The sequence below is a fragment of the Barbus barbus genome (genome assembly GCF_936440315.1).
Source record: "Barbus barbus genome assembly, chromosome: 1".
NCBI classification, from domain to species: domain Eukaryota; kingdom Metazoa; phylum Chordata; class Actinopteri; order Cypriniformes; family Cyprinidae; genus Barbus; species Barbus barbus.
The window spans coordinates 16,526,893-16,553,932 of NC_136729.1; the positions used below are offsets into that span (position 1 = coordinate 16,526,893).

A 27,040-nucleotide genomic window follows, 5' to 3' on the forward strand; every position below is an offset into this window, starting at 1 on the left:
TGATAGTTCCAGCCCACTTTGATTGGACGAGCCAAGAGTGATGATATTTAGAACTGAAGCGTTTCACTGTTTGTGCCATGCCTTTTGGGATTGCTACAGAATTTCTGATTCTACTTTGGCTTATTTTGGAACTATATGTTTATTTATTTATTTAGATGGAGCAAAAGTAAACAAAAATGCTGGTCATATTGTGTCTGAAATAACACTTACTTGATATAATCAAAAGTGATAGTAAATACATTTATAATGTTACAAAAAAATCCAGGAAAGTGTATCTTGGTTTCCACAAAAATATTAAGCAGCACAACTGGTTTCACCATAGATATTAAGAAATGTTTCTTGAGCACCAAATCCTCATATTTGAATGATTATTTAAGGATCATGTGAAGACTGAAGCAATGATGCTGAAAATTCTGCTTCAGTTTCCTGCCATCACAGGAATAAATTAGATTTTAAAATATACTAAAATAGAAAACAGTTATTTTAAATTGTAATAATATTACAGTTGTAATATTATTACAGTTTTACTGTATGTTTGATCAAATTAATGCAGCTTCTGTGAGACGTACTTCAAAAACTTACTTAAAAAAAAAATCTTACTGATAACCGATTTAAAAAACAATATGGCCATTTTGTTCCAAAAGTTAAAAAAAAGAAAACAAAAAAGATTATGATTAAAATCTAAATTAAGATTTAAATTATCTTCATATCAACTACAGAATTAGTTATCCAGGTAATATCTCATCCCTGATTGTCTACTGTTACATAAACAGCTACCATAGCGCATCATTATTTTTGTTTCATAGCAACGTTCTGTTGAATCTTCTAGCACAAGCATGGCACTTCATGAATGTGCTTAAAAATATTTTAATGAAAATAAACATATTAATGCACAAATAATGTACTGACCTTATAAAAGCAACAACACATTCAAAGCCTTCATTCCCAACAAGGCCCTTTGGACTATATTCATAATAAAACAAGCTTTTCCTTGTTTTTACTTTCTTGCACCTAGTTGTACATTAATGCAGTCCATCACTTCTTCTGTTAGAATAAAAGTATAAAATTTTAAAGATAAATGAGTGCACAAGTAATAATACATTTAAAAGGGTTAAATGGATGGGGCCTTCAATATTCTCCCTGACATTCCCATGAACACAACACACACTCGCACACATCCACATGCAAATAGGAGGATTGTAATACAGTCTGTGTGAGTTCTGCTTGACTATTTTAATATTGTATCCATCTTGGGGATTATTCTCTCTTCAGCAGAGAGACCAGTGCTGGAGTGCTGCAGTACTCACAGTATACCCTGCTGCTCTCAACAAGATTAGAGACCCTGCACTTTGACTCCCAATCCTGCTCTCTTCATGGTGTCTAACCACTTGGCGCCCCACCGCTCACAGTCATAGCATACGGCTAACATTAAATTTCCTTCGCCCCCTGACTTATTTATTTGTGATGCAAGTGTTCTGCACGTCTAATGTCAGTAGGAAAAATTCTTTGAGAATTAATGGGTCACATATATTGTGTACACGAGTCACTGAAAGTCAAGATGAAATGCTGTTGGATGGCTTCCTTTTAATGGATAACAAATAAGAACTATTCATATACAACAGCTACCTGATGTGATTTGGCAAAAGATGACCGGTGTGATTAGCACAACAGCAGAGACCATTGTTGAAAATGGTGAATACTATGTTGTGTTTGAATATTGCATCAAATTACTCTGTTATTGCCTATGTATTATTGCAAAACACAGAGCAAAAGCTATTAAACCCTGTTATAGTCAATACATTCTTCACAGTCCTTCATGATGAAACATATGAACTTCCTTTATTCTCTAGAGAATAGCATTTCAATGTGCAAAGATGACTTATGCGCCTTATGTTAGATGCCATGAATAGGCATGATGACTTCATCTATTCCAGGTCCATAAAAATAAGGCAGCAACCAACCCCCCTCACAAAATCTAGTAGCTCATCCTAAAAAGAGGGGGCCTCTTTCTACTTCATCAAAAGTGAATATTAAGATCCATTCTACTAAGGAGACTAAAAGCACATTCACATTGGAGGAAGTACAGTTTTACTTCTGCTTCACTGTAAAACTGCTCTGGCTTAAAGAGTCATTTGTGTATCCTGCGGGCCCACCACGCAGCAGCGGCCCCCTTGAATTCCTCACCTTTGGCACTGAACGCAACTACTCGAGCAGTCTCACCGCCGAGGTCTAGCTGTGTTTTTTAGCCCGGAAGCCAAAGGCTGGATTAGTGGAACGGTGGATGGAAGTGGTGTAGGGACGTGGGGACAAGCTTTCGTGTCTGCTTGAGTTGGATGCTGTAGAGGCTGCTTCTGTTGATGATGGTTTGAGACAGGATCCCGAGATGGAGGAGGCCTTGCTGTAGCTTTTTGTGCTTGCCTGAGCAGGGGGTTTGTTACCTGTGTGGGACTGCAGAGATAAGACACTCTCATTCATCTCACAAAAGCGCAACACACCACACTACTGGACAGTGCTGCATGCTGTAAGACAGCTTCTGGAGAAGGGTTATCTTGTCACCATCTAGTGGCTGTTCAGAGAACAGGCAGGGTTTTTTTTTCTTAATCCAGCATAGAGGTTAGCTATGAAATAGCCAGGATTTATTTAGCATACATTTTAGGAGACAAAATATCTCCTTTTGAATAAGCACGAATGTTTTAGAAAACTAAATGCAAAGCTCAGTGAAGTGAATGACTGACCTGTGCAGCGGATGTATTCAAAGTGCTGCAGGCCTTTGCAGCAGACGCACTCTTCTTAACACCGTTAGAGGATGAGGCTGATAGTTTTTTCTTCAGAGGCTATAGGAATGAAATATATAACACATGAAAAACCCAGAGGGTTTGAGAGACCTTAAAAAGCCTTTCGAGCAAGTCAGTCCATGTGTCAGCAATATTAGAATTTCTGGTCATTCAATTGCAGCTCCGATCTGCATATACCAAACTCCACAAAACTGCTTGCCAACTATTTGCCAAGTTTACTGTAAAATAATATGTCAACTCACAAGAAAATCTGACAGAAAATTACACCGTAAACCTTGTTTCTTTACCTCAATTCAGGCAAAAAACTGAACTAAATACTAAAAACTGTTGTCTTGTGAATATTGTCTCCGCTATATGATATCGTTAGGCAAATATTATATATTAGCTGTGATTATTTTCACAATATAGTTTTATTGCTTTAGTGCTTATTGCTTTTCTAAAATGCCCACCACATAATAAAGTTATTAAGGATTATTTATAAAAAAAATAATAATAATAAATTTTCTTCTCTGCATTTCACATCTGCTCTGCCTTTTTACCTACTGTGGCTTTCTAATAAACTTGGCATTGCACACTATAAATACTGTTCATGGCCAAGTACTAAAATGTGCATGTTCCTCTTTTGTAAGTTGCTTTGGATATTTACCATTTGCTAAATGCATAAATGTAAATGTAAGGACACAGACATTCATTAAAAATACATTTTATTAAGTTATTTTAGTGGCATTCTTTAACTAGATACTGTATTGTCTCTAACAAGTAAACAATAACAGAATTCCCTATGGGTGCATTTACCGTATATACACATTAAATGATGAGCAAATGATTTGCATCGCAGCATTTATTACTTTTAAAACTGAAAACAGGACTTCCATTCCTATGGCCGTGATGAAGGATTGAGATTCTTCCAGACTACTCTAGAAAATTTGGTCTGACTGGTCTTTCATAATACAATGAGCAACAGAATGCTTTTTTTTTAATGCATGATCAAGCAGAAATGCTTCACTTTTGTATTTGTATGAACTGTATTGCGATACTTTTTTACCTTCTTGTTTAGGGTGGAGGGTTTGCTGCTATTGCTGCTGTCTATGACGTCCTCAGGAGGAGCTGGGGTTACTGAGAGCTCTTGAGATGTTCTCGGCCCTGACTCTTTGTCCTGAGAGGAAGTGAGAGAGAGGTTTTGCAGTCCCTCACTCATTTCCACACTCTCTTCGTCCTCTGGAGCGTTCCGGAACTGACGCATCATCTCTAAGACGTTTGTACGTGTAACAGTGGTGGAGGTGTCCCCCTTTGAACACAGATTTTATTTCTTTCAGGTCTTTCTTTCTGGCAGGTTCCACATTTAGTCATCCATCAAATTGAAGAGTGCTAATTAGCTGTTTTCTCAATCTATAATATTCATGACCTCAATTTAAAAGGTAAAAGAGTAATTGAGTCCTCTTACCGAAATCCAAGGGTTATCTAGCAGCTCATTGGCTGTGATGCGGTGAGCTGGATCCACATTCAACAAACACCGTATTACATTTTTGGCTGTAAGACAAAACATAAAATAGTTACCACACTGGCTGAACTGCAATCATAATGGAACAGTGTGGGTAACAGAGGCAGTTCTAACCTGCATCACTAATGGTGTGCCACACAGGGCCAGAGAAAGTGAGCTCTCCTTTCATAATCATCTCAGAAAGCCTTTCCTTAGAGCTGGAAATGAAAGGAGGCTCTCCACACAGTCTGAAAAAGAACAACAAACACAACACAAGCATACACACAAAGTTTAAGTCAGCAATGTGAGTCTGTGTGTGGGCATGAGATGGAAAACAACATGAGAGATCTTCTTACAGCATGTACATGATGACGCCAATGCTCCACAAATCACACTGTTGGCTGTACTGGTGACCATTAACCACCTCAGGAGCTGAAAGGGCAAGTCCATGTGTCAATAATGAAAGATGTTTGAGGCCGGTGTAATGTGTGACATCTGATGCGTGACGCCGTTGACAGCTTTCAGCCTCTACTCCTTCTCGAATGTTATCAGCTTCACATCACTTAAATTAGGTCATCTCCTCTTTACTTTTAATCAGCGCTTCATTCAATTTATGAACACCCCCCACCATAGTAATTCATCAAATCACAAGTAAATGGAACATGTGAATGTATGCATTCGAATATATGAATTACCCATGTAGATAGGCGTCCCGCAGGTGGCCTGCAGCATGTTTTCACTGCCTACACCACCCTTCTGCACAGAGAGTCCGAAATCTGTGACCTGAGATGAGATAGGACAGGCCTTTGATATGTTATTCAAAATCAAACAATGCATAAGCATAAGCACATACAGTACAGGACACACTCAAACGTTGCCTTCTCCTACTGTTTTTCATCATTAGATTCTGATCTAGTGAAATGTTGAAAGTAATGAACTACAGACATGCTGCACTGGATCACTGTATCTCTCTCTCGTTTTCACTTCTAGATCTCAATTAAACTTCCATATATACGAGGAGTGTATATCGTTTGATTGGTGCGTCAGGGGTGGGCAGGATTAATATCCAGGAGAGATGACCACCTTCTGCCAGATAAAAGCTTTTAATACAGTGCCAGGACAGCGCTGTCTTTGGGCCCCCTTCTACTCTGATTTATAACACAGCGCTGCCCTGATTCAACCCTCCGCTCCAGGTAGCGGCTTCAGTCGGCTTCCGTCAACGCTCTATTCTGCTCCACGCTGTGCCCCGGCTGGTAATTTGTCTCAGAAAAGCCACTTGTGATTCATTTTCTTTGAGAATGTGATATGAAAGGAGTTAGGCGGGAGGTCTGGTGTAATGAGACAATATTTAAAAAGCAGTTAAAAGGTTTGGGCAAGGAGGATGGTGGGAGAACTAAACAGCAGACGAGAATGTCCAGAGGTCCTGCCGCGTTTGAATGCCATACCACATGCCTGCGCAGAAGTTTTTACCGTCTCTCTCACCTTGATATTGACCATATCGTTATCGTTGCCTTGGTGACAACTCTTCACAAGAATGTTTTCCAGTTTGAGGTCACGATGAACAATGTCTGAGAGAGAAAAAGAAGATACAGAGCAAGGCAGAGATGGGCTCGTATTATTCAGAGAGGAGAGCATGGCAAAAATGCAACGCACTGGAGTGGTAACAGTTTTAAATGTGCTTTAATGACTAATTCTGATTACATTTTTTGCTCCGTTCCTTTTAAATTGCAACTCTTTAACTGTCAGTTCTCATATGAACCTAGCATAGACTACAGGGCCCACCTCTTCTTACCATTTTCAATCTACACATCATGATTCTTCATTACTGCTTTACATGGTAACTGTACGCACTTAAATAGAAATGTGAAAATAATCAAATTATAATCAGCGTGTGAGGCTAATATACTGCAATCTCATAAAACACTTGAGTCCTATATACACATTGCAAGTGGCATCATTAGCTTCTCTAGACGTGAGACACAGCAGCACTCGGGGACTGTTGAAAAACACACCTATTAATCAGTATTCCTCCCCTGCTCGTTGTTAATGACTCATTAGCCCCATGTAATGGTGTCTCATTGCCAAGCAACGTCCTAAATTACCTCTAACTGCAGATTTCACGAGAAGGAGAGAGAAAGAGAAAAAACGCCAAGCATCTTCAAATAAACCCCTCAGACTCAATTAAAATGGGCTGATATTTTGTCTGACAGTTGTTCATTATTGTCTCATTATTAAAACAAGCCCGATTCTCCGTAATTTCAGAGAAACTTAATGTGGATGCAATCATCAGAGTGATTATCGGATATGAGGGGAACAAAGGAATCCAGGCCGTTGCATGTGACTTAAAGATGTGAGCAATTTTTTGGGGTGTTTGGGTTTTGTGTGCATCACCTTTCTTATGCAGATAAACAATAGCTTCAGATAAGCTTTTGATGATGTGTCTGGTCTCCTCCTCAGTGAAGTGTTTGTTCTTCTGCAGGAGATCCTTTAGATCACCTCCTTCACAAAGCTCAGTCACGAGGTACATCCTCTGGAGAATGGCACACAAACACACATACTGCATGTACATTTCTAATTTATCAAACGAGAAACCACTGTCAAACACAATCCCGCTGCATACGCAGTAGTATGATTGGGTTCACAATAGCACAGCTGAGTGAGCTGTAAAGGAAAGAGTGTGAAACAGAATAGATGTTTTTGCTCTCACCTTTGGTGTCTCAAAGACTTCCTCCAGATGTATAATATGTTCATGTTTCACTTGTTTCATGATGCTCACTTCTCTTTCCAGATGTTTTATACCAGAAGTGCCTGCCTGCATGGATATAAAGCATTTATGACACTTAAGCCATCCTTGACAACCATTGGAGCGGCTCTCCATCAATCCCCTCTGTCAACAGATGAAACATGACGACCAAACACTTACCTTCTCTTTGTTCACCTTCTTAATTGCCCACTTCCTCTGCGTCTCAATGTGAGTGGCTTCGCAGACGACGCCAAAGTTGCCTTGACCTAATTTCCTCCCAAAGGAATAGATTTTCTGGGTATCCAAATAAAGAGGCAGAATTATGTGAAGCATTACATACACACTCCTTCTCCTATAGTGACAGTAAACAACGCTCCAGCTCTGACTAATGGGGACAGAATGAGGGTGGGTTTGTTTTTCAGCTTCTCTATACTCCATTAAGTTGAGACCTGAATCCTTAAAGTGGAACTTAATTTTCAAGTTTGCCAGTCTCTGGAGTTTGGGAGAATATAGTATTTCTAATCAAGTTACAAATGATTAAGTTGCTGCCGCAGTTCATTCAATCTCAGGTCTAATTAACTTGATCATTATCTCTGCGTATGCAAGGCTGAGCACTGCCTGCTGCAGATTTGGCAAAGACAGCAGTCAGAAACCTCTGGAGAGGGCGAGGGCAATCAACAGCATAAAGAGGTGTAATTTCCCTCCAGGCCCGAAGAGGGCGCTACTAGATTGGAGGGAGGTCACGTTGGGGCGAGCAAGGCCATGGCTCTGGTGTAAGATCCAAATGTCCTTTTGCCACTAATTTGAAGCCATAGACTTCTGATGGCTACAAAATAATGTCTTCTGTGCAACAAGAACAAAAAATTGAGGGAAAACTGGTTGGGAATGTGCATGTGGAAATAGGCATGCACTGCATGTAAATCAATAATGACTTTACCTGTATATCGGATTCATCCTCAATGCGAGTGTGGGGCACCTTCTTCTCTGCACTGTTTGCACGAGTCCACTGAGAAGCCATTTTCTTTTCTGCTCCAGAAACATTTGTATGTGTCATCTAAGGGTGAGATAAATCAATTTTAAGTGATTCGCACATATAGAGCATAACATGATCTCAAACATGGAAATCCTAACAAAAAGAGATAACACTGGAATCTCATTCACAAACCGTGCATGTACCCGTATTTGTGCAGGAAACCTGTGTGCAATAATGATTCATTAATAAATTTATTATGAGTTTACAAATAACAGAAACCATACTCCTAACAAAAGTCGCCCTAAGTCTTAAAAAATAGAAAAAAAGTAGGAAAAGAATTCAAAAAGACGTGTTTACAAAGATTGACAAACATCTGTACAGTAGAGCTTGTAGGAAAAGCCTTTATATGGAGATGGCTTGGGTGTGTACCTCTAGACAAGGACTTCCTCCTTTAGAATCATCAACATGACATCAAAATTACAATAGGATAATTGATGTATAAACTTTCCTAAATATAGAAACTTTTCTGTGCATGTGAGTACTTTTATGTAATTATTAGTGAACAATGACCAGTCTCTCAAAAGCTTGTATTACACAGTGAATTGTAAAGTTTCAAATAAGATATCTCATTAAATATTCAGGCAGGAGTAAGTGTCTCACATTCATGCATCTACGAGTCTAAAGCCTAAACCTTAACCCTTTATTAGCGAGGCTTCAACTGTCGCTCTCCAATTCACTTCTCACTTTAAAAGAAAGTGTCTAAAGTCTCCACACTAACATTAAGTACAATTTACTCAGCTTCAAACCGTTCTCCAGAGCCAAATTAAATGTAAAGCAATTATGGCGTGATGAGTGGGAGCGGCGAAGTGGATCCGCCACACAGACAAGAGATTAAATATTAATGAGGAAGCAGTGTCTTTAACCTCTCCTCGCTCAGTGGCATTATCAAGTCCCGCTGACAGGTCCTCTCATAACAGCACTGCCTCTCCTATTACTGACCATCTATCTGCTAAACAAAACGATTGTGACACATTCTTGAAACTCTTATCAGTTCAATTAGAGTTATGCGATAAGAGTAGCTGAGGTCAAAGTGTAGCACACTGGGGTTCCCTCTAAACAAGTCTAGGTAATGGGGAAAAATGATCACGGCATAGAGACATCTGAACTGAGAAGCTGTTACTTTTTGCAGCATTGTCTTCTGCAAATGCAAGAGGATGTGTAAAAGAGATGGTAAAATGTTGCTGAACCTGTGCTTTGTTAGTAGAGAGGAATTGTGAAGTCCTCTTCAAAAAAGCTCTTAAACTTCAAAAACTGAGTGGCATTGATGAAAATGTGCATCAGCATTTCACTGGTTTAAATCGGGTAAAACAACTGCAAAACTCAGATATGCTGAGCTTAACAACAGCAGAGTGAGCCAAAACAAAAATTGAGCCATAAATGACATAAAAGCCCAATTTCCACAGCCCTAAGATCAGAGGGCTGAACAGTATATTGAAAGCACTCTCCTTATACTCAGCGTTGAATATTGATTAGCATTAAGATTTTTCTGTCGAAGATTTTTTTTTGCTGTCGAAAGGATGCTTCTTGCTGAGAACAAATTAGACTTTTATTCTGCAATTTAAACCTGCATACATTCATTTTATTCTTATTTTTAATGGGATTTTGCCTTGTATCTGATAATATCAGCACCACCACACACAGTGTCAGAGTACATGCATTTCCCGCCAGGCCACGTTTCGCGTCTTTGAGCTACGCTTACAGAATTTCATTTTTGCAAGCCAACTACAGAAGCAAAACATCTTTATACAAGCACAAATTTTCAAGGAGCACAAAAGCAAGAACACAAGCAAACATAAACAGGCAAGAAGGTAATAAGCCTCACAGACTCTAAGAGAGACATATTTTAGTTCCCTCACAGAATATACCATCCACAGACCTCCCAGATTTCTGGAAGCACTCAAAGGAAAGTAATTATGGCAGATAGAATGTCTGCAATTGATACTCTTGCATTTTTCATTTCTTGGCCATAACAGTAAAAACCCCATTAGTGCTTGTTTACTGATTGTTTCTGGGCTAAAAATGTGCATTGTTTCTCTTGACTGTGGGAGATGCTGTGTCTCTGGCTTGAGCCCAAATGAAATGTGACACCTGGTATGATGTCTGAACACACAAAGGTATTACAGCTCTCTTCTGCTCTTTTCTCTCTATCACATGCAATTTTTTTCCTACTTCCCTGTCTATGTCTCCTCTTCTAACTTCCCTTCTTGCTAATGTTTGAATTACGGTCTTTCTGAAAATGATTTGGACTTCACTTGAGTCATTCATGTTGTAAGCATTGTAAAATAAATAAATAAATTAGTTTGTGCATAAATAATTCTAGGGCTATTGCAAAGGCCTATAGTATGACAGAAAGTGGAGGACAGAAAAAAAGAAATAAATACTAATTAAAACAAGATTGGCAGGAAAATGTGTGTTGTTTACATTTTGAATATTTGTTTGAATTAACAAAAAGTATTAAACACCCTGAATATTTCTTAATAAATTGTCTGTTTTCCATAATAGAATGGCATAGGCCTACAAGTTTTTTTTTATTCACATAATAATTTTTTTTAAACAAAAATGTTTAAACAGTGACCGTAATATTTAATCTAATATATTAAGCCAAACATGATGGGGATATGACAATGGACTGCATAACTTGGATGAATTAAATTATTAATCAATGAATGCTTGACCAAGAAGATTATTTGCAGATGCTTAGCACTTGTAATATGTTATTAAAGCATTCATGAAACATTACTAAACATTTAAGGTATGCTAGAAGGATGCCATAGTTTCAGTCACAGATGTGTTGGCTGTTATTTGAAGGTCATTGATTGCTATTTTACATTAAATCTGAGCTACACAAAGCAAATTGAAATCAAACCTTGCATGACACAGTGGTCTCCTGCTCAACTCTTACTAAAGATTTTACTCTTCTCATCTGCAGCTTAATTATTAATTGACAGGTGCCTTTGATGAAAAATGATAAACGTCAAAGTCTTAATGAAGCTTGGAATTACATTACCAAGTGATAGAGTGCCTTGCTTGTCCAGACTGCTTATACTATTGGAGTCATTTAACCTCATAATCATAATTTACCTGAGTGCTTCACCTAGCCATACTACATAATGTTTTCCTGTTTAACATGAATTGTAGGTCTGTAATGGACTGCCACTTAATAAAGTCCAACAACTCATGAAAATGTTACAGAAGGGGGCATATCTGTAAACCTATCAAAGACTTATTGCATATAAATATGGCTTGTGTTGAAAATCTAAACCAAGATGTCATGACTATTATGTGTTGGAGGAAGTTTGGAGGTACCCCACTCTAAACCAGGATATCAATGGATGGTTGAGAAATCCAGGGTCTAGGTGAATTCATACTTCAAAGGCAAAATAAAATAGCAAAAAAATTAAGTATGCTTAGAAGTCTAGAGGGAGAACAAAAACAAACATCAGTTTGAACAATGTGATGAGATCGCATGTTAAAAGATTGAGTGGTACAAAGTAATGGCAAGAAAACATGTCTTTCTATTTACATGTAATTGTCCTTGTAAAATGATTGCAAATACATACAGCACTACTGGTGTAATCTGATTCACAAACAAATAACTCTTATAAGAGAATCATTCTGATAAATCATTCACAGAATTAACAGACTGAATTCATCAGAATTATTATCAATATTTAACTCACTCACTGAAAATTAAGTTATCATTACTTTCATTTCCATCTCAAAATAAAGCAATTTTATGGTCTTAATGTTTGTGAAACTCAAAAACTATATCGTTATTGCCTGATTGTTAACATGACAACCAGTTAAAGATAGACATTTGCGGTTTAATTACTTTTTTGCAATAATGATATTTCAAAAACAATACAACATTTAAAAAAAAAAAAGATGGAATAGCAGGAGTCATGAGGGAAAAGTCCCCTGTTTCCCAGGAACACTACAGCAAATTTACAATCAACATACTATTCAACACAGAAATGTGATTCTTTCAAGATACTCTTAAAAATTCCTGGATATGAGTAAATATATCTGGGTACTGTACTTTTAACAGGCAGAACCCAGGTGGTCAAGATGGCAAACATCACCTCATCCATAAAAATAATTAAGACCAGCACTCCGCAGGGCTTTTGCCTCAACCCTAATTATACTCGTTATTCAACCATTCACTGCATCTCTACACAGTAGAGCACCATCATCAAATTTCCTGATGACAACACCATTATTGGGTTAATCAGTGATAATAACGAGTACACATACAGGGACATATTGTTGTTATAACAACAATCTAGCCTTGAATTACAGCTAAACAAAAGTACTTATAGTGGACTTCAGGAAAAAGGACAACGCACAGCCCAATCGGCATTAATGACTCACCTGTTGCAATCATTAACAATTCTTCAGACAGCAAATATTTGAGGAGCTCACCAGGACACCAAACATTCCATATAAGAAACAACACATCAAATGGAATCTTTGATGCAGTGCTTAAGGAAGCAATCAAGCACACCCTTATGAGCATTTACCATGGCATTGGGCTGATGATTGGCATACATTACTGTCTTGTATGTAAAATCAAATATAGCACTACCAATCAACTGGTAGTCAGAATGAGTGCAAATCTTTTCAAATGAATGTTTCAAAGGCCTTCAGGAGGTATTTTCATTTAGGTTCCACCTCTGGAACTGGGTGATCACAGAGGTGGTCATCTGTAATGTCATATTCTCCTAAGCATATTGGCTGGGCAAGCTCCAAAACAGATTATTCAGGATCAGCTTATGATCATAGCTAGGGCAATTACTAAGGCTGCAATTGAATTAAATAAATATATGCTGCTTGTAATGTGTCCAAACTTTTGACCAGTACTGTATTTCTGCATGATAACAGAAAACTGGCTAGCAGAAAGAGCATCAAAGCTTGAGCTAGCTAGCACATACCTCATAAATTGTCAATGAAATTGATTAGATTGTTCATATCTTGATTTACTGGCTAGCTAGCTACTGTATAAACACTTTTTGGTATTTACTAGTTAAACTTAAATCCCATAGATCAAATATATTTAGAACATCAAAACTTAGATGTAGTCTTTGGGCTCAAATGCAGCAAGTGTGGCTTCAGAGAGAATGGAGGGGAATCGCTCTTGGTTACTAACGTAACCTGGGTTCCAAGCCAAAGCAATTGCGTTGACGATCCATTGTGACAGCCTTTGCTTGGACACAGGCAGGCCTTTTGTGCGTCCTCCAAAACATAAAAATAGCTGCTCTGAGAGTCTAAACTTTCTAGAGCGCACAATATAAGTACGCACCACTCGTACAGGGCACAGCAGGAATGTATTAAGCGGCTCCGTCCTGGCCGGTGTTTCGGGGTGGAAAGCAGATAGTGTTATGATCTGCGCTTTAAATGGAGTCGAAACAACTTTAAGCACATAACCTTTTCTAGGCTTCAAGGTTAGTCTGCAATCACCTGGCCCGAATTCAATACACTGGTCATCAATTGAAAGCGCCTGCAGGTCCCCAACTCACTTAACACAGGCCAGCACGAGCAGGAGCGCTGCCTTGAGAGAGAGCGTGAGCAGGAGCGCTGTCTTGAGAGAGAGCGCTCATAAGCTCGCTGATTGTATGGGCTCGAACGGGGGTCCCGTGAGAGCGTCAAGCACAAGTGCCAAGTGGGCAGAGTAGAAGGGCGAGAAGAATTCAGCCTTCTTGCTCCTTTTAAAAATCATGTAATTTCTGCCGAACGGGCGATTTTCGACGTGCAACGTGCCAATGTGGATGACATACGACCACTATCAAATCGCTCTTGAAGGAAGGCAAGAATTATTGGTATTGGGCAGCTGATTGGGTCCTCGCCCCGCAATACACACCAACTTGAAAAACTCTCCATTTATGTGCATAAAGACACCTTGTGGAAGGATCCCTAGCCTCAGAGATAGTGTTATACATGCGCCGAGGAAGTGCATCTGTTACTGGCAAGCTCCATCGAGCGGCCAGACATGAAGGCTCCATGACTCTGGATTTGGGTGCCATATCATTCCTTGTGCTTGAGAGAGGAGGTCTCTCTTCAGTGGGATAGTCCACGAGGGGGCTACCAGCATCTCCACCAGTTCTGGGAACTACAGCTGATTGGGCCATTTCGGTGCCACTAACAGAACAGATTCTTTTTCCTCTCTGATTTTGCAAAGCACGCAAGGCAAAAGTTTCACTGGAGGAAAGGCATACTTGCGTACTTTCGGCCAGCTGTGAGCTAGTACATCCACTCTGTGTCAGTGAATAAAACACCCGGCTCTTTAGCCAGAGCTGAAGCAGTCACATATGTAGGAGACCTAGTTTGCACACTGTTGAGGCAGCAGCCATCTGGCATTTTAGCGGGGAAGAACGCCCTAATTTGAAGACTACGAGAGAGCTGATCAGTTTTTGTGAGCGCTCCTCCGACAGACGCGCTCGCATATTGATTGAGTTCAGCTCCACTCCTAAAAAGATTATGTTCTGGCTCTGTACCAGCATGCTCATTTGCATATTTACAGTCAACCCTAAGCTCTGAATATGAGCAAGGAGTCTGAACTTGTCGCTGAGCAGCACGCTCTCTGATTGGGCTAAGACTAGCCAGTCGTTGAGATAGTTCAGGATGTGCATTCCGCTCTGCTTCAGAGGAGAGAGAGCAGCATCCATGCATTTCATAAACATACGAGGGGCTATCCCCTCGAATGCAAATCTCAGGAAGCATTTGTGGCGGGGGGCTACCTGAATGTGAAAATAAGCATCCTTTAAATCCACAAAGATAAATCAATCTCAAGTGAGAGGATTTATCTCAGCGTAATCATTTTGAAGGAGTGCTTTGAAAGCGTGCGATTCAGCAGTCTCAGGTCCAAGATTGGGTGGAGTCTGCCGTCTTTCTTTGGCACCAGAAAATAACGACTGTAGAAGCCGCTCTCGCAGTCTGTGAGGGGCACTGCCGCTACAGCACGCTTTGCGAGAAGATTGTGTATTTCCTCTTGCAGAACTGATGCATTCCGCTCCCGTACAGTGGACATTAACACACCGTTGAAACGGGGAGGTCTGCGGAAGAACTGAAGCGTGTAGCCATTCTTTATTGATTTTATAACCCACTCTGATACCCCTGGCAGTGCCTGCTACGCTTCTGTGAACTGTGACAGCAGGCAAGGCGGACTTCACACCGTGAGGGATAACTCGCCGTTGGGGAGCAGGGAGTTTAATACCACACGAGTGTGAGAGTGATTGATGGGGGAGAGGGGAGTGAAAGGAGGAAAATTGCTCCGATATTGAGGTGAGTTTTGTATGTTTTTCGACTTTAATGCACTGCATAGTGGAACAGTCAAAACACAAACATGACAATTGCTCTCTCCACCCGCAACAGGCAGGGGGGTGTGGTGAGCACGCACAGCGGACTTCTTCAGTTGCTCGTCTTCGGCGCTGGGTGCAGCTTTCCTCCTCCGAGAGACAGCATCAGGAACTCGGCTTTGATTCTGGTGCCGGTGGCCCGCCGTTTTTGTCAGGGCGGGGTCTCTGGCCCTTCGAGCCCTGATGGAGCTTTGGCCACGGTTGTCCTGATCTCACCGCCGGCTCATGTTCGCGCCGAACAGCAGCAGAAGAGGCGTGCGGTCTTCCCGCGCGCTGCACTGAGGAGAAGCGGGAACCCGCAGGAGGTTATGCGCCAGCGCGCTTTGGCAGGAAGTGGCTAATGGCCTTCGATTGCTTCTGCGCTTCAACTTCAGCTCCACCGCCGCTCCGAAGAGACCTGAGGGATTCACGGGAGCGTCCAGAAGGGCTGTTTTCTTTGAGTTCTTTAGCTCAGTCAGAGTAAAGATCTAGCACCACAAGATTCCCCATATTGCGGCCGATCGCTCGAGCTGTCACCTTCGTCGCTCTGAGGGTCAGTGGCGTGTTGGAGCTCTTTGAACACTTCAGGGTCCGCCCGTCCTCATCCAGAGACTTGAGCAACTTGGCCAGATACACCTGGAATATCGCCATCACATGCAGTGCTGAAGCTGCTTGGCCTGTGGCGCGGCAAGGTTTAGAGGGGAGAGACGCGTTGTATCTCAGTCTCCAGTTCGTCGCGGCTGAAGGACAGAAATGAGCAGCGATGGCGGGGGGGGTTTGACATACCCCACTTGGTCAGCTCTGTCCACAGAAGACAGGAGGGAGGATCCTGGGTTATACACCGACTTTATCTCGTCGTGCACCTCGGATGAAAAGGGGCCGGGTCTCCACGGGGTGTCCTTTCGGCCACGATCCGACTGGAGGTACCACTCGTCCAGACGGCTTCTGGCCGGCTAGGTAGGAGGCACCCACTCCAAACCGAGCTCATCAACTGCCTTGGACAGGACGCTTAGGAGCTCGACATCACTGTGATGGAGGTCCCCCGTGTGCACAGTGTAATCCAGCGGGCTGTTAGACCACTCCTCTCTCGCAGACGTTGCCACCGAAATGGCATCATCCTCCTCTTCAGTGCCCTCCATGGCACCGAAAGACACCACATCTTGAGCGTTGGGGGAGGGGCGGAGATCAGCAGTCATGAAGCGCACTGGAAGGGGACCTGCAGCAGAGGGGTGATGAGCGTGTGGGCACTGAGCCGGCGCGGGCTCGTCACCTGATCCTGACAGATCCGCATAAGAAACTCGCGGTACTTTCCTCCTTGGCTCGAAAGAGGCTACAGAGGAAGAACGCAGCAGAGTTAGTTGGGCGAGTTCATCGCCTTGGACCATGGCCACATGGGGCCTGAGAGACCGGAGACTCATATCCCCGCAGTGGGGGCAGCCCGACCTCCCAAGCACCGCCTCTGCGTGGGCGCGACCCAGGCAGAGGACGCACGATCTGTGGCCATCAGAAGATTCGCTTGGCTCCGCACAGGAGAGGCAATCGCGAGTCATCCTTGTTTCTGAAGCTCACCGGAACGCAGCAGGGGAAGAGAAGGCGTGTCCGCTGCAGTGTGTAGATCACAGTGAGTAGTCTTGATGATAGGCTTCTTGGTTCTCATAGAAGGTTGAAGGAAAAGAATCTGAATGGATGACGTACATGCACTTATATAGAGTGGGATTCCCGCTCATATTTCGCACGCTTGAACGCCATTGGCCAGTTTCACTGGCGTGATTCAATAAGGCTTCAGTAGAATTTGAGTTAAGGGTATTTCCCATAGCAATGTAGAGAGACCAAATTGACTTGGGTGACTAGAGGGATTGTGTGTGGGGGGAGGGTCACTTTTAGACTTTTGTTTTATTATTATCTCACCTAAATGTTTGTTCAGTCAGTGTATTTGATTTTTCCAATAGTATATAGCCTAATTTAGTTGCACAGTATATTATCCACAGCGCAAGGAAGTGTTAAACATAGGGTAAACGTACCTATTAAGCTCACCAAAATCTACATTGAGAGATTTTTAGTCCACAAGATATTGGCTTCAGTAAAATAAGTTATGTTAAAATAAAATATTAATCTCTCACACAAAAATATTTAATTTCATTTTAAATGACAACAGCATTTTGATTAAGATATATTGTTAAATGCAAAAAGTCTGGCTGTGCTTAATGGGTACATTTCTGTACCCTTTAAGCACACCCCGGTTCCCATTAAGCTCACATTAGGGCTGAACGATTTTGGAAAATAATCTAATTGCGATTTTTTTTTACCAATATTGCGATTTAATATGCGATTTTTTTTTTTTAAAGCTTTTTACATTCTGTATTATTCAACAAAGACAAGTAATAAATCATTGTATAGTATGCAGTGTTGGGCACATTACTTTAAAAAAGTAATTAATTATATTACTAGTTACTTCTCACAAACAGTAACTGAGTTACATCATTATAAATAAACTAATTACCAGGGAAAGTAACTACTGGTACTTTTTTTTTTAAATGTTCAAATATGTCAAATAACTTGGATGCCCCAATATTTAATATGTTAAATGAATGAAATGGTCACTAAATAGAATAAATTATTATTATAAAACATTGTACAGTAATCTACACTATTTTAATGTTTCTGTGGGACAATGTGAGAGACACCTATCAAATTCAATTGATTATTGTAAATATTATCAACCCTCTGTAGACACCTTGGCAATAGAATCGCCACTGGCTTGTAATTTTTTTTAGTTTATAAATATCTCACTTAGCATCAGTCAGTCAAACATTATATGATATTATGATAATTTAGCATTAAATGATGATAGAACTTTAGTAATTAGAATAACCATGTATGAATGCATATTTGTCATGCTGACTGAACTTAGGTCTGGTGGTGGTGCTTAAGATATTGTTTGTCATTTAGTGTTTCTATAAAAAGGGGGGGGGGGGGAACTACAACTAATACTGATAAGATAAAACTATTACGAATTCTACAACTAATAAGAACAATATAAAATGCACTAAGGATTATTGAGCTGCTGGGTTCATGAATATTAATCAGGTTGTCTGCGTTCGCTCGAACTGATTCGCTGAAATTAAAACAGGGAGTATAATAGGTGAGCGCCAGCCAATGAGATTGCCGTTTGCAGTTCTTAAAAGCTGAAGAATCCCAAAGGAACTGATGCATGATATGTAAGACCGCAAACTGCGGACTTGGTAACATAGCGTGCCAACTTGATGCGTCCTCTGAAGACTGCTTAGATGTGTTCGACTTGAAGCAGCGCAGCTAGACCGATCGCTGTGTGTCATCAAATACTGCGAGAGCTATAAGAGAGTGGACGTCTCCTTATGCTTTCTCTTGCCGTACTTTACACCGATCGATCTTCAAGTCGAACACACCTCTTTACTCTCGCATGTCACGTGACAGAGTGTAATCGCAGCCTCTGCGGTTGAAAAATCAATTTTTTTCATATCGCGATATTATCGCAAATGCAATTAATTGTTTATTTTAAACAACCTTTTTAAAAAATAATTGAAAAATATTTTATTTGAAGGTACAAAGTCAAAAAAAAAAAAAACTGACATATCTAATAGAAAATCACGTCGTGTATGATGGTCACAGAGTCCATTTTTTTGGCTTCAGACTTTGACTCCATCCAGTCAGAGGAGATCAAACATGTTTGATATTTTCAGCAGATTTTAGAACACATATTGTTTTCATTTGTCACACATCTCCTACAATCAATGCGCACGCTTCTGTGTGAGTTTGTTGTGATTGGAATGAATTTAAAGTCTGGTAATGTGTGATCCTCAGTCGTTTAGTGTATGATGCCCAGTTTTCCTTTGTGACTATTTACAAAGTTTGTAAGCGTAAGTGTAAGCCTGGTGTTTAAAAAAAAAAAAAACTGTTCACATTTTAAAATTCGTGTAGTGCATTCCAGCCTTTAGTCGCTTTTTTTCTGGACCGATACGACAGGTTTCTGATGGCTCCTTCTTTGAATGGATGACATCCCTCTTTCATCTCTGGGCATAAACTAGTTATGTCTCGATTTTGTCATCTTAAAGCTGTTAAAATAAGTTATTAATAATTTTCTAAAGATTAACTTAAAGTGACAATCATCAGTTAGTATTTACATAGACTTTCAATGTGGAAGAGCTTAAAGAGAGCACACTGAGCTTAATGGCAGCAGCAACAATTTTTAATAAATTTCATGTAATATTTATTAAAATTACAATATTTTGCTAAATAAATAACCTAGGTCATGTATTAAGTTCATACATATTTTATTATGAACAACTATTATTAATAATATCTATGAAATTATACTTTTTCTTACTGATGTCACACTGAAGCTGTGTGATTTTCATAGTAGTGTATCCTTTAAGCTCACCTTAAAATAATATGAAATCTTAAAAAAAATTTACAGCACTGTAAAACCACAGACCAGAAATAAACTGTAAATTTATAATATTATGGATGTAAAAGTACTAGCCAGTAATGCCTGTGAAGTAATATGTTAGCGTAGCACACAATCTTATACAGCTAGTCAGCTAACTGTGTTCTGTAGCATCTGCGCTGTGTTGCTAAAACTATCTTTTGGATCTAATGTAATTATTTCCCACATCCAAGTAGTACCAGGATATTATATGCAAAAGTCTAAACATTAATCTCTTAATTTTACAATAAGTAGTGAAATTTACCCAAAATAAAGGCTTAAACATCTAAAAAAATGCACATTTAAGGAGCTACTCTTTTGGTGAAAGTTTTCAGACAGCTTTCAAAATAGCCGCCAGACAGTGTGAACACATGGAGACTCATATCTCAGTGTGCAATGATCTGATTGACTTCAAATTACAGGAGGTATATAGTAACAAACACACCTGGTTAAGACATCAAGTAGGATAATAAATTATTTTTTTCTTTTTATAATCTGAGCTCAAAAATGGAAGTGTGCTTAATGGGTATGTGAGCGTAATAAGTACGTTTACCCTAATTTTTTTTTGTAATATTCATGTAACTTACATGAATACTTACCAACATGGACATTTTGATATTTTGTGTGCAGGATTTAAGAAATTATCTGTTTATGTTATGGAGGAAAGCGCAGTGCATGTAGGGGGTGTGGCCTCAATAGCCCTGCAGTACGCTGTGTGCATGTGATTGAGCAATGTGTAGGGTAGAAATTGCATTAACTACATTTAAGTTCCCAGTTCCTGCAATTTAGCAAATTTTAAGGAGTGTACAAAGTCTTGTACAAACAGGCCAAATACACACTGAATAGAGAGATAAGAGTGGCAAAGAAAAACTACTCTGAAAAGCTAAAAAAAAAAAACAGCTTTCAAGCAACGACTCTACATCAGTGTGGAAAGGCCTGAAAGCCATCACCAGTTACAAGACCCCTCCCCCAAGCACCGAGGCCAATCAACAACTGGCTGAAGACTTGAACAAGTTTTATTGCAGATTTGAAATACAAAAGCCTGGTCTGACACCCCACACCCACTCTGACCGTCTCGTGTTGGCTCACCTGAAGGACTTTACTGGTCCCTTGCTGGACCCCCTGCAGTTTGCTTACTGAGCAAACAGGTCTGTGGATGATGCAGTCAACATGGGACTGCACTTCATCCTCCAACATCTGGACAAACCAGGGACTTATGCAAGGATCCTGTTCGTGGACTTCAGCTCCGCCTTCAACACCATCATCCCGGACACCCTTCAGAATGAACTGACACAGCTCTCCGTCCCCACCTCCGTCTGTCAGTGGCTCAACAGCTTCCTGACAGACAGGCAGCAGTTAGTGAGGCTGGGAAAACTCACATCCAACACCCGCACCATCAGCACTGGAGCTCCTCAGGGCTGCGTTCTCTCCCCACTGCTCTTCTCAAATTCAAATTCAAATTCAAATTTTATTTGTCACATACATATACATACATAGTACGACATGTAGTGAAATGTATTGTACGACTGTCCAACAAAATTAAGAAAAAACCTCAAGTTTACAAAAATACAAATAGCAAATAGCAAATAGCAAATCTTCTCCCTCTACACGAACGACTGCACATCTAAAGACCCCTCTGTCAAACTCCTGAAGTTTGCAGATGACACTACAGTCACTGGCCTCATCCAGGACGGTGACGACTCTGCTTACAGACAGGAGGTTGATCAGCTAGCTGTCTGGTGCAGTCACAACAACCTGGAGCTCAACACGCTCAAAACTGTATAAATGATAGTGGACTTCAGGAGAAACCCCCCTGCTCTCCCCCCACTCACCATCATGAACAGCACTGTGACTGCAGTGGAGTCATTCAGGTTCCTGGGCGCCACCATCTCCCAGGACCTGAAGTGGGATACTCACATCGACTCCATCGTGAAAAAGGCTCAGCAGAGATTGTACTTTCTTCGTCAACTGAAAAAGTTCAACCTGCCACAGGCTAGTGTTGTCAAAAATATCGATATTTCGATAAATATCGATACTGAAATATCTGAACGGTACCAATATTAATTTCCCGAAGTATCGATCCGATACTAGCCGAGCTGTCACTTTCACTTCTCTCCAAAGTGCGTGGACAAGCACCACACGTGACCTCACTCGTCTCCTTCGCTCTGGTTAAATAGCAAAAGTGAAGTGAATAGAAAGATGACTGCTCTGGTTGTTAAAGAACACAGCAGGGGCGCTATCTGTAGGGATCTATGATCTCCGCGATGCAGAAAACGCGCACGGAATCGCCGAATCCAGTCATAAAAACGGAATTTACAGTTTAACGCGAATGTCACCGAATTTGTCAAAGTTTGGATGAATTAATCAAAAGTAGGTCATTACACTTAAATCAAATCGCGATATGGACTAGTATCTGTAAATATTAAGATGCAAAAGTCGATTTAAATATGAATCCTGCATGTTCTGCGCGTCTCTGTGTGAATGTGCTGCACGTGCGGTTTTGTTTACTAATGTGGCGCTCGCGGTGATTTCAGCGTCTGCCGTCTCAATGAGGACATAAATACATCAACAATATCTCCAGAACTGATCTGAAAGGCACTTTACGAGCATTTTACCATTTAATTTGAGTAAAACTAGCGTCATATCATACACACACAGAACTTTAAAAGTATTCACGGCAACCCGTCAAAATAAACGTTCGGTTTAACTTGGCCTATTAAAGACCGTGTGCCAGAAATAGGCTATATTACTATTATTTAGTAGAATGTACATAAGTGTACTACTACTGTTAATGTTTTTAAAAGAAATAATCACAAAATATTTTAATTTTAATAGTAAATCCCCTTCATTTGCCAAAAATGTAAATGTTTCATTTTCATTAATTCAAATACATATTAATTAAAATTGTTTTATGCCTTCATCTGATATCCAAAATTTAAATACACAACACAGAATTTCTGAGGGGGAAAACACATTTCATAAGGCTACTGTAAGAATAAATAAAAATTGTTTGTATGCATTCAAATAATAGACATGCTAAAACACAGAATTTGGTAACAATAAAACATAAGGTGAGAAAAAAATAAAACATTTCATACGGCCCTAAACGTGTCATTTTTGTTACACTTTTAATAAATTAAATGTTAAATTGTATAATTTTCATGATTTTAATGAATTAGACATGCTTTTAAATTAATAGCATTTAATTTGACCATTAAAAAAAAAAGAGTCCAGAAAAATTCAAACGGAAAAACTTTTAACTGAAAAAATTAAACGGATTTCATAGGGCCCTATATCTGGAAATATTTTGGTTATGAAGCAAATGAGAATATCAACAAATAGAACTTTGGATTTTAATTAGTACATGTATTAGTAAACGTTAGTTTCAATTAACATTTAACTAAGATTAATAAAAGATTAATAAATAAATCAAGAAATGCAGTACCTCAAGACATTTTTTTGTTCATGTAAAATATACCGCATGTTCTCGACTTGTTACATTTATCTTTAAATTAAAAAAATTACCCCCTTAATATTGTGGCAGTTTTTTTCTCCGTGGTATCGAAAATGGTATCGAATATCGATATTTTCAAGGTATCGTATCGAAGTTAGAAATTCCAGTATCGTGACAACACTACCACAGGCGCACATGAGACAGTTTTACTCTGCTGTTATTGAGTCGGTCCTGTGCTCTTCTATAACTGTATGGTTTGGGTCAGCCAACAAATCAGATATAAGAAGACTGCAGTGGACTGTTAGGTCAGCAGAAAGGATCATTGGTGTCCACCTGCCCAGCCTTCAGGACTTGTACTTCTCCAGAGTGAAGAAACGGGCAGGTAACATCATCACAGACCCTTCTCACCTTGGACACGACCTGTTTGCACTTCTCCCCTCAGGCAGACGCTACAGATCTCTGTGCACTAGAACATCTAGGTATAAAAACTGTTTTTTCCCCCATGCCATCTCCAGCCTAAACAACTAACACAGGAATTATTACCTGTGTCCTGTAATTCATGCCTGTAATTCATTCCCCATCTCTAATTATTGACTCTCTCCCTAGTACTTTGTAAATATATATGCATATTTTTCTAAACAGCTGTAAATATAGAGTAAATGAGGCACAAATCTGTACATAAATCTTCTGTTCCAGATTCTTACACATTATTATTATTATTATTGTTAAGTCTTATTTAAATGTTTCTGTTCTCATGTCAGATATGTATGTATGTATGTATGTATGCATGTATGTACCAGAGCTTCTTAAAAACCACAACAAATTCCTCGTGTGTTTGCGCACACTTGGTGAATAAAGCTGATTCTGATTCTGATTAATTCCTGATAATTCCCATGGAAAGTTTCCAGTCTTGAAAATTCCTGGAATGTCCCAACCCTAATTATACATCAATATGACTATAAAATATAAAATAACCTGAAGCTTTCTTTTTTAAAATCACATTTTAAATCCCAATCACAGTTTTTATCAGAAAAATGATGATTAGATTTTTTCTCTAAATCATGCAAATGCACCTATGAACATGATTTTCACAAATCATGTTCATAGGTGATAACAAATGTTCCTATGAAAGAGCCGTACAACAGCTGACATGCTCCCTTGTGTTGCTGATGATTGAAAGGAGCTGGGATGAAGACGTCTGAATAAGGAGATAGTGTGACTGACAACCTGCCAACAAGTGACAGATTTTTTGAGAGCACTTGAAAGAAAATGTCTGCTCTTATGTCTGCTCTTGGATGATGAGATACTATGTGCAAGCCTATAGTCTGACTAAGCAGTCTAATGTAAAATAAAATGTAAAAAAAAAAAATGTTTACCTGAACAAAGCATTGCATGACTATAAACTAAGCCATCATTTCATTGGACACACCGTCTGGGCGAGAAACCTCACCAGACAGGTGCCAGAGTATAATATGTAGATTGCTGATGCCAAGGCACAGAGTACAGTGTCTGCTTCAGACAAAAAATCCTACTTGAACTTACTATCAATATGTGACAGTGCACAGTCAGGACAAACCTCAGTCTTACAGGCCAAGTGCCATTGCCTGCTGGGGTGGAAAATCAGTGAGAGCCTCAGCAACTAAAACCACCTGAGAAAGACCTGTCTCCTCTTACAGAGCAGACTCAAGCAGTGCCTACCACTGGGCACTCAAGTTACGCCTGGCATTGTGAAATACACGTCAGCCAGAGAAGCACAAAAGCCAACAGACTTGAGGGAAACGCCTGAGGCTAAACCAGAAGTGCTCATTGTGAAATACAGTTTAATCTCCAGCACTTTACAATAACAATATTCTATATGAATACAATCTGCTTGAATTACATAAGCGGCAGAGCAGTAAGAGTCGTGACCCGTTTTTAGGTTCCCAAAAAAACTTCCAGTAAGCAAATCCTAAACCAACCATTTTTAAAGGTTCTTCATGCAACCATAAGCCAATAAAGAACCTTTATTTGTTTACAGAAAATATTTGACCAGTTCTGATTGAAAAATATTGTGGCTGTGTCCAAAACTGACGAAAGCTACCTTGCTTCTTGTTTATTCAATGACAGGCAGTATTTTGTGTATGAAAGGAAAATGGCTTCAGCCGGTCTTCCAAGGCACCCAAACATAATTTGCAACGTTCTAGAAGAAAATCAAAAGTGACAACTATTTTTATGTACCTACTTATATTTAGCTTTTATTACTCTAATTTCAATAAGGTAAAAACATTGACATAGACTGGGATATCATAGGAATGGATGGACACATCCATGCTTCAAAATCCAATCAGATAAGGCATTTTAATATACAGCATGAATGCAAACAATGAATTCAGGCTTGCCTTGATGCTTTCCTATAGGCCACTACCTGAGAAGGCAGCTTTTTTCAGCTTTCGAACACAGCCTATATGTCATGAGAATTTGATCTTATTTATAATAATCATAAATTTGACCGTATTTGCTAGAATTATAGAATGACACTCTGCTAAATATTAGTTCATACCTCACTCTGCAACATAGACAAAGCCTATTTTCTAGGACAAAATGAGACCTGGCACAACCACGGCAACCAATATTCAGTAGCTTAAAGCCAATAATTATTTAAATCTCGTGCAAGTAGTAATTAACTCCCTGTGACCTGTTCCAGCTAAATATAATTATCTGGCATAGAACCTGCATAATAATAGATGTTTTATTGCTCCCTTATGTTTCGAAACACCCACTACGCTTGTGTATGGAGTGGCTAGGTGACGGAGTGTGCTAAAATCAAGTTCTTCTGTTTGAGCACTTTTAGAAATATAACCGCATATAGCCTAGCAGCTACGTCTCTTTCTGGCTTTTTAACAGAATTAAAAAACTTATTTCTGTATTATTTATTCTTCTTATTTCTCACGTCTAATGGATATAGCTAGAACTTAGCCAAGCAAAATTCCTCAGAAGTTGTTTTAGTCATGTTGAGCTGCAAAAACAGAATTAAAGTAACATAAAGCTTTCAGCGTAATGGTTCTACTTACATTATGCGACTACGAAGACATCTTCATTGTATTTTCCGCGAGAAATGGTCGAGTTAGATTTATTTAGGTGCACATTAGGGAGATGGAAATTACACTGCCGCTCCGGACCACGTTGCCATGGCAACATAGAGCGCTTGGCCAACTCGCGCTTCCTCTTCAATGAAAGCTCACGAGACATGAAGACGCCACGCTTTTATAAATAACGTTACACACTTACCTTTCATATGAGTTGTTGCGTTTGTGAAGGCGTTTTCCGCTCTTATGCCTCTTATAGGTCATCGAAATCCTTGATGCAAGAGAATTTCAGAAGTGACACTTGCGGTTGTCCAAACTTTCCTCCCTCGAGAGGGAGGGAGGGCGAACTACGGTGTGGTGTGAGGGACATCACCAACAACGAGACACCTGCACACTGCAGTTATGAGAAGAACAATTTCAGTAACTGGAAGCATGAATCCTAAATTGGTAATTATTGTCATGTCATTGTCAAACACCAGGGGTGTTTCTAATCTTTAGTAGGCTACTTGGGCACAATATAAGTTGCACGAGCAGCCTAATAAATCTAATAAATGGCAGGATCTATTTGCAGATTTGATTTCAAATAATTGTAGGTAAATATTCCACTTCATGCAGGGTCTTAAGTGTACATTAAGTACAATAAGTACAAAATGATTCAGTGCGTCGAATGATTCTTA

At 39.7% G+C, this 27,040-nt stretch overlaps 1 protein-coding gene across 2 annotated transcripts; it reads right to left on the reverse strand.

Annotated features, from left to right (window-relative positions):
- Positions 1 to 852: 852 nt before the first annotated feature.
- LOC306873747 (serine/threonine-protein kinase 33-like) lies at positions 853 to 26,707 on the reverse strand. Of its 2 annotated transcripts, none has more exons than XM_079423233.1 (13): positions 26,349 to 26,475; positions 7,956 to 8,072; positions 7,199 to 7,312; positions 6,983 to 7,087; positions 6,667 to 6,805; positions 5,758 to 5,843; positions 4,971 to 5,058; positions 4,632 to 4,707; positions 4,411 to 4,523; positions 4,240 to 4,325; positions 3,841 to 4,083; positions 2,736 to 2,834; positions 853 to 2,448 (listed from the first exon to the last, which is right to left on the reverse strand). In XM_079423233.1, exons 2-13 carry the CDS (start codon positions 8,070 to 8,072, stop codon positions 2,230 to 2,232), a joined length of 1,485 nt encoding a protein of 494 aa, XP_079279359.1. In that variant the 5' UTR covers positions 26,349 to 26,475; the 3' UTR covers positions 853 to 2,229. The 2 variants fall into 2 exon arrangements, with proteins under 2 accessions (XP_079279359.1, XP_079279358.1); XM_079423232.1 differs by lacking the exon at positions 26,349 to 26,475 and adding an exon at positions 26,566 to 26,707 and having other exon boundaries at positions 1,566 to 2,448.
- Between the last annotated feature and the right edge of the window lie 333 nt (positions 26,708 to 27,040).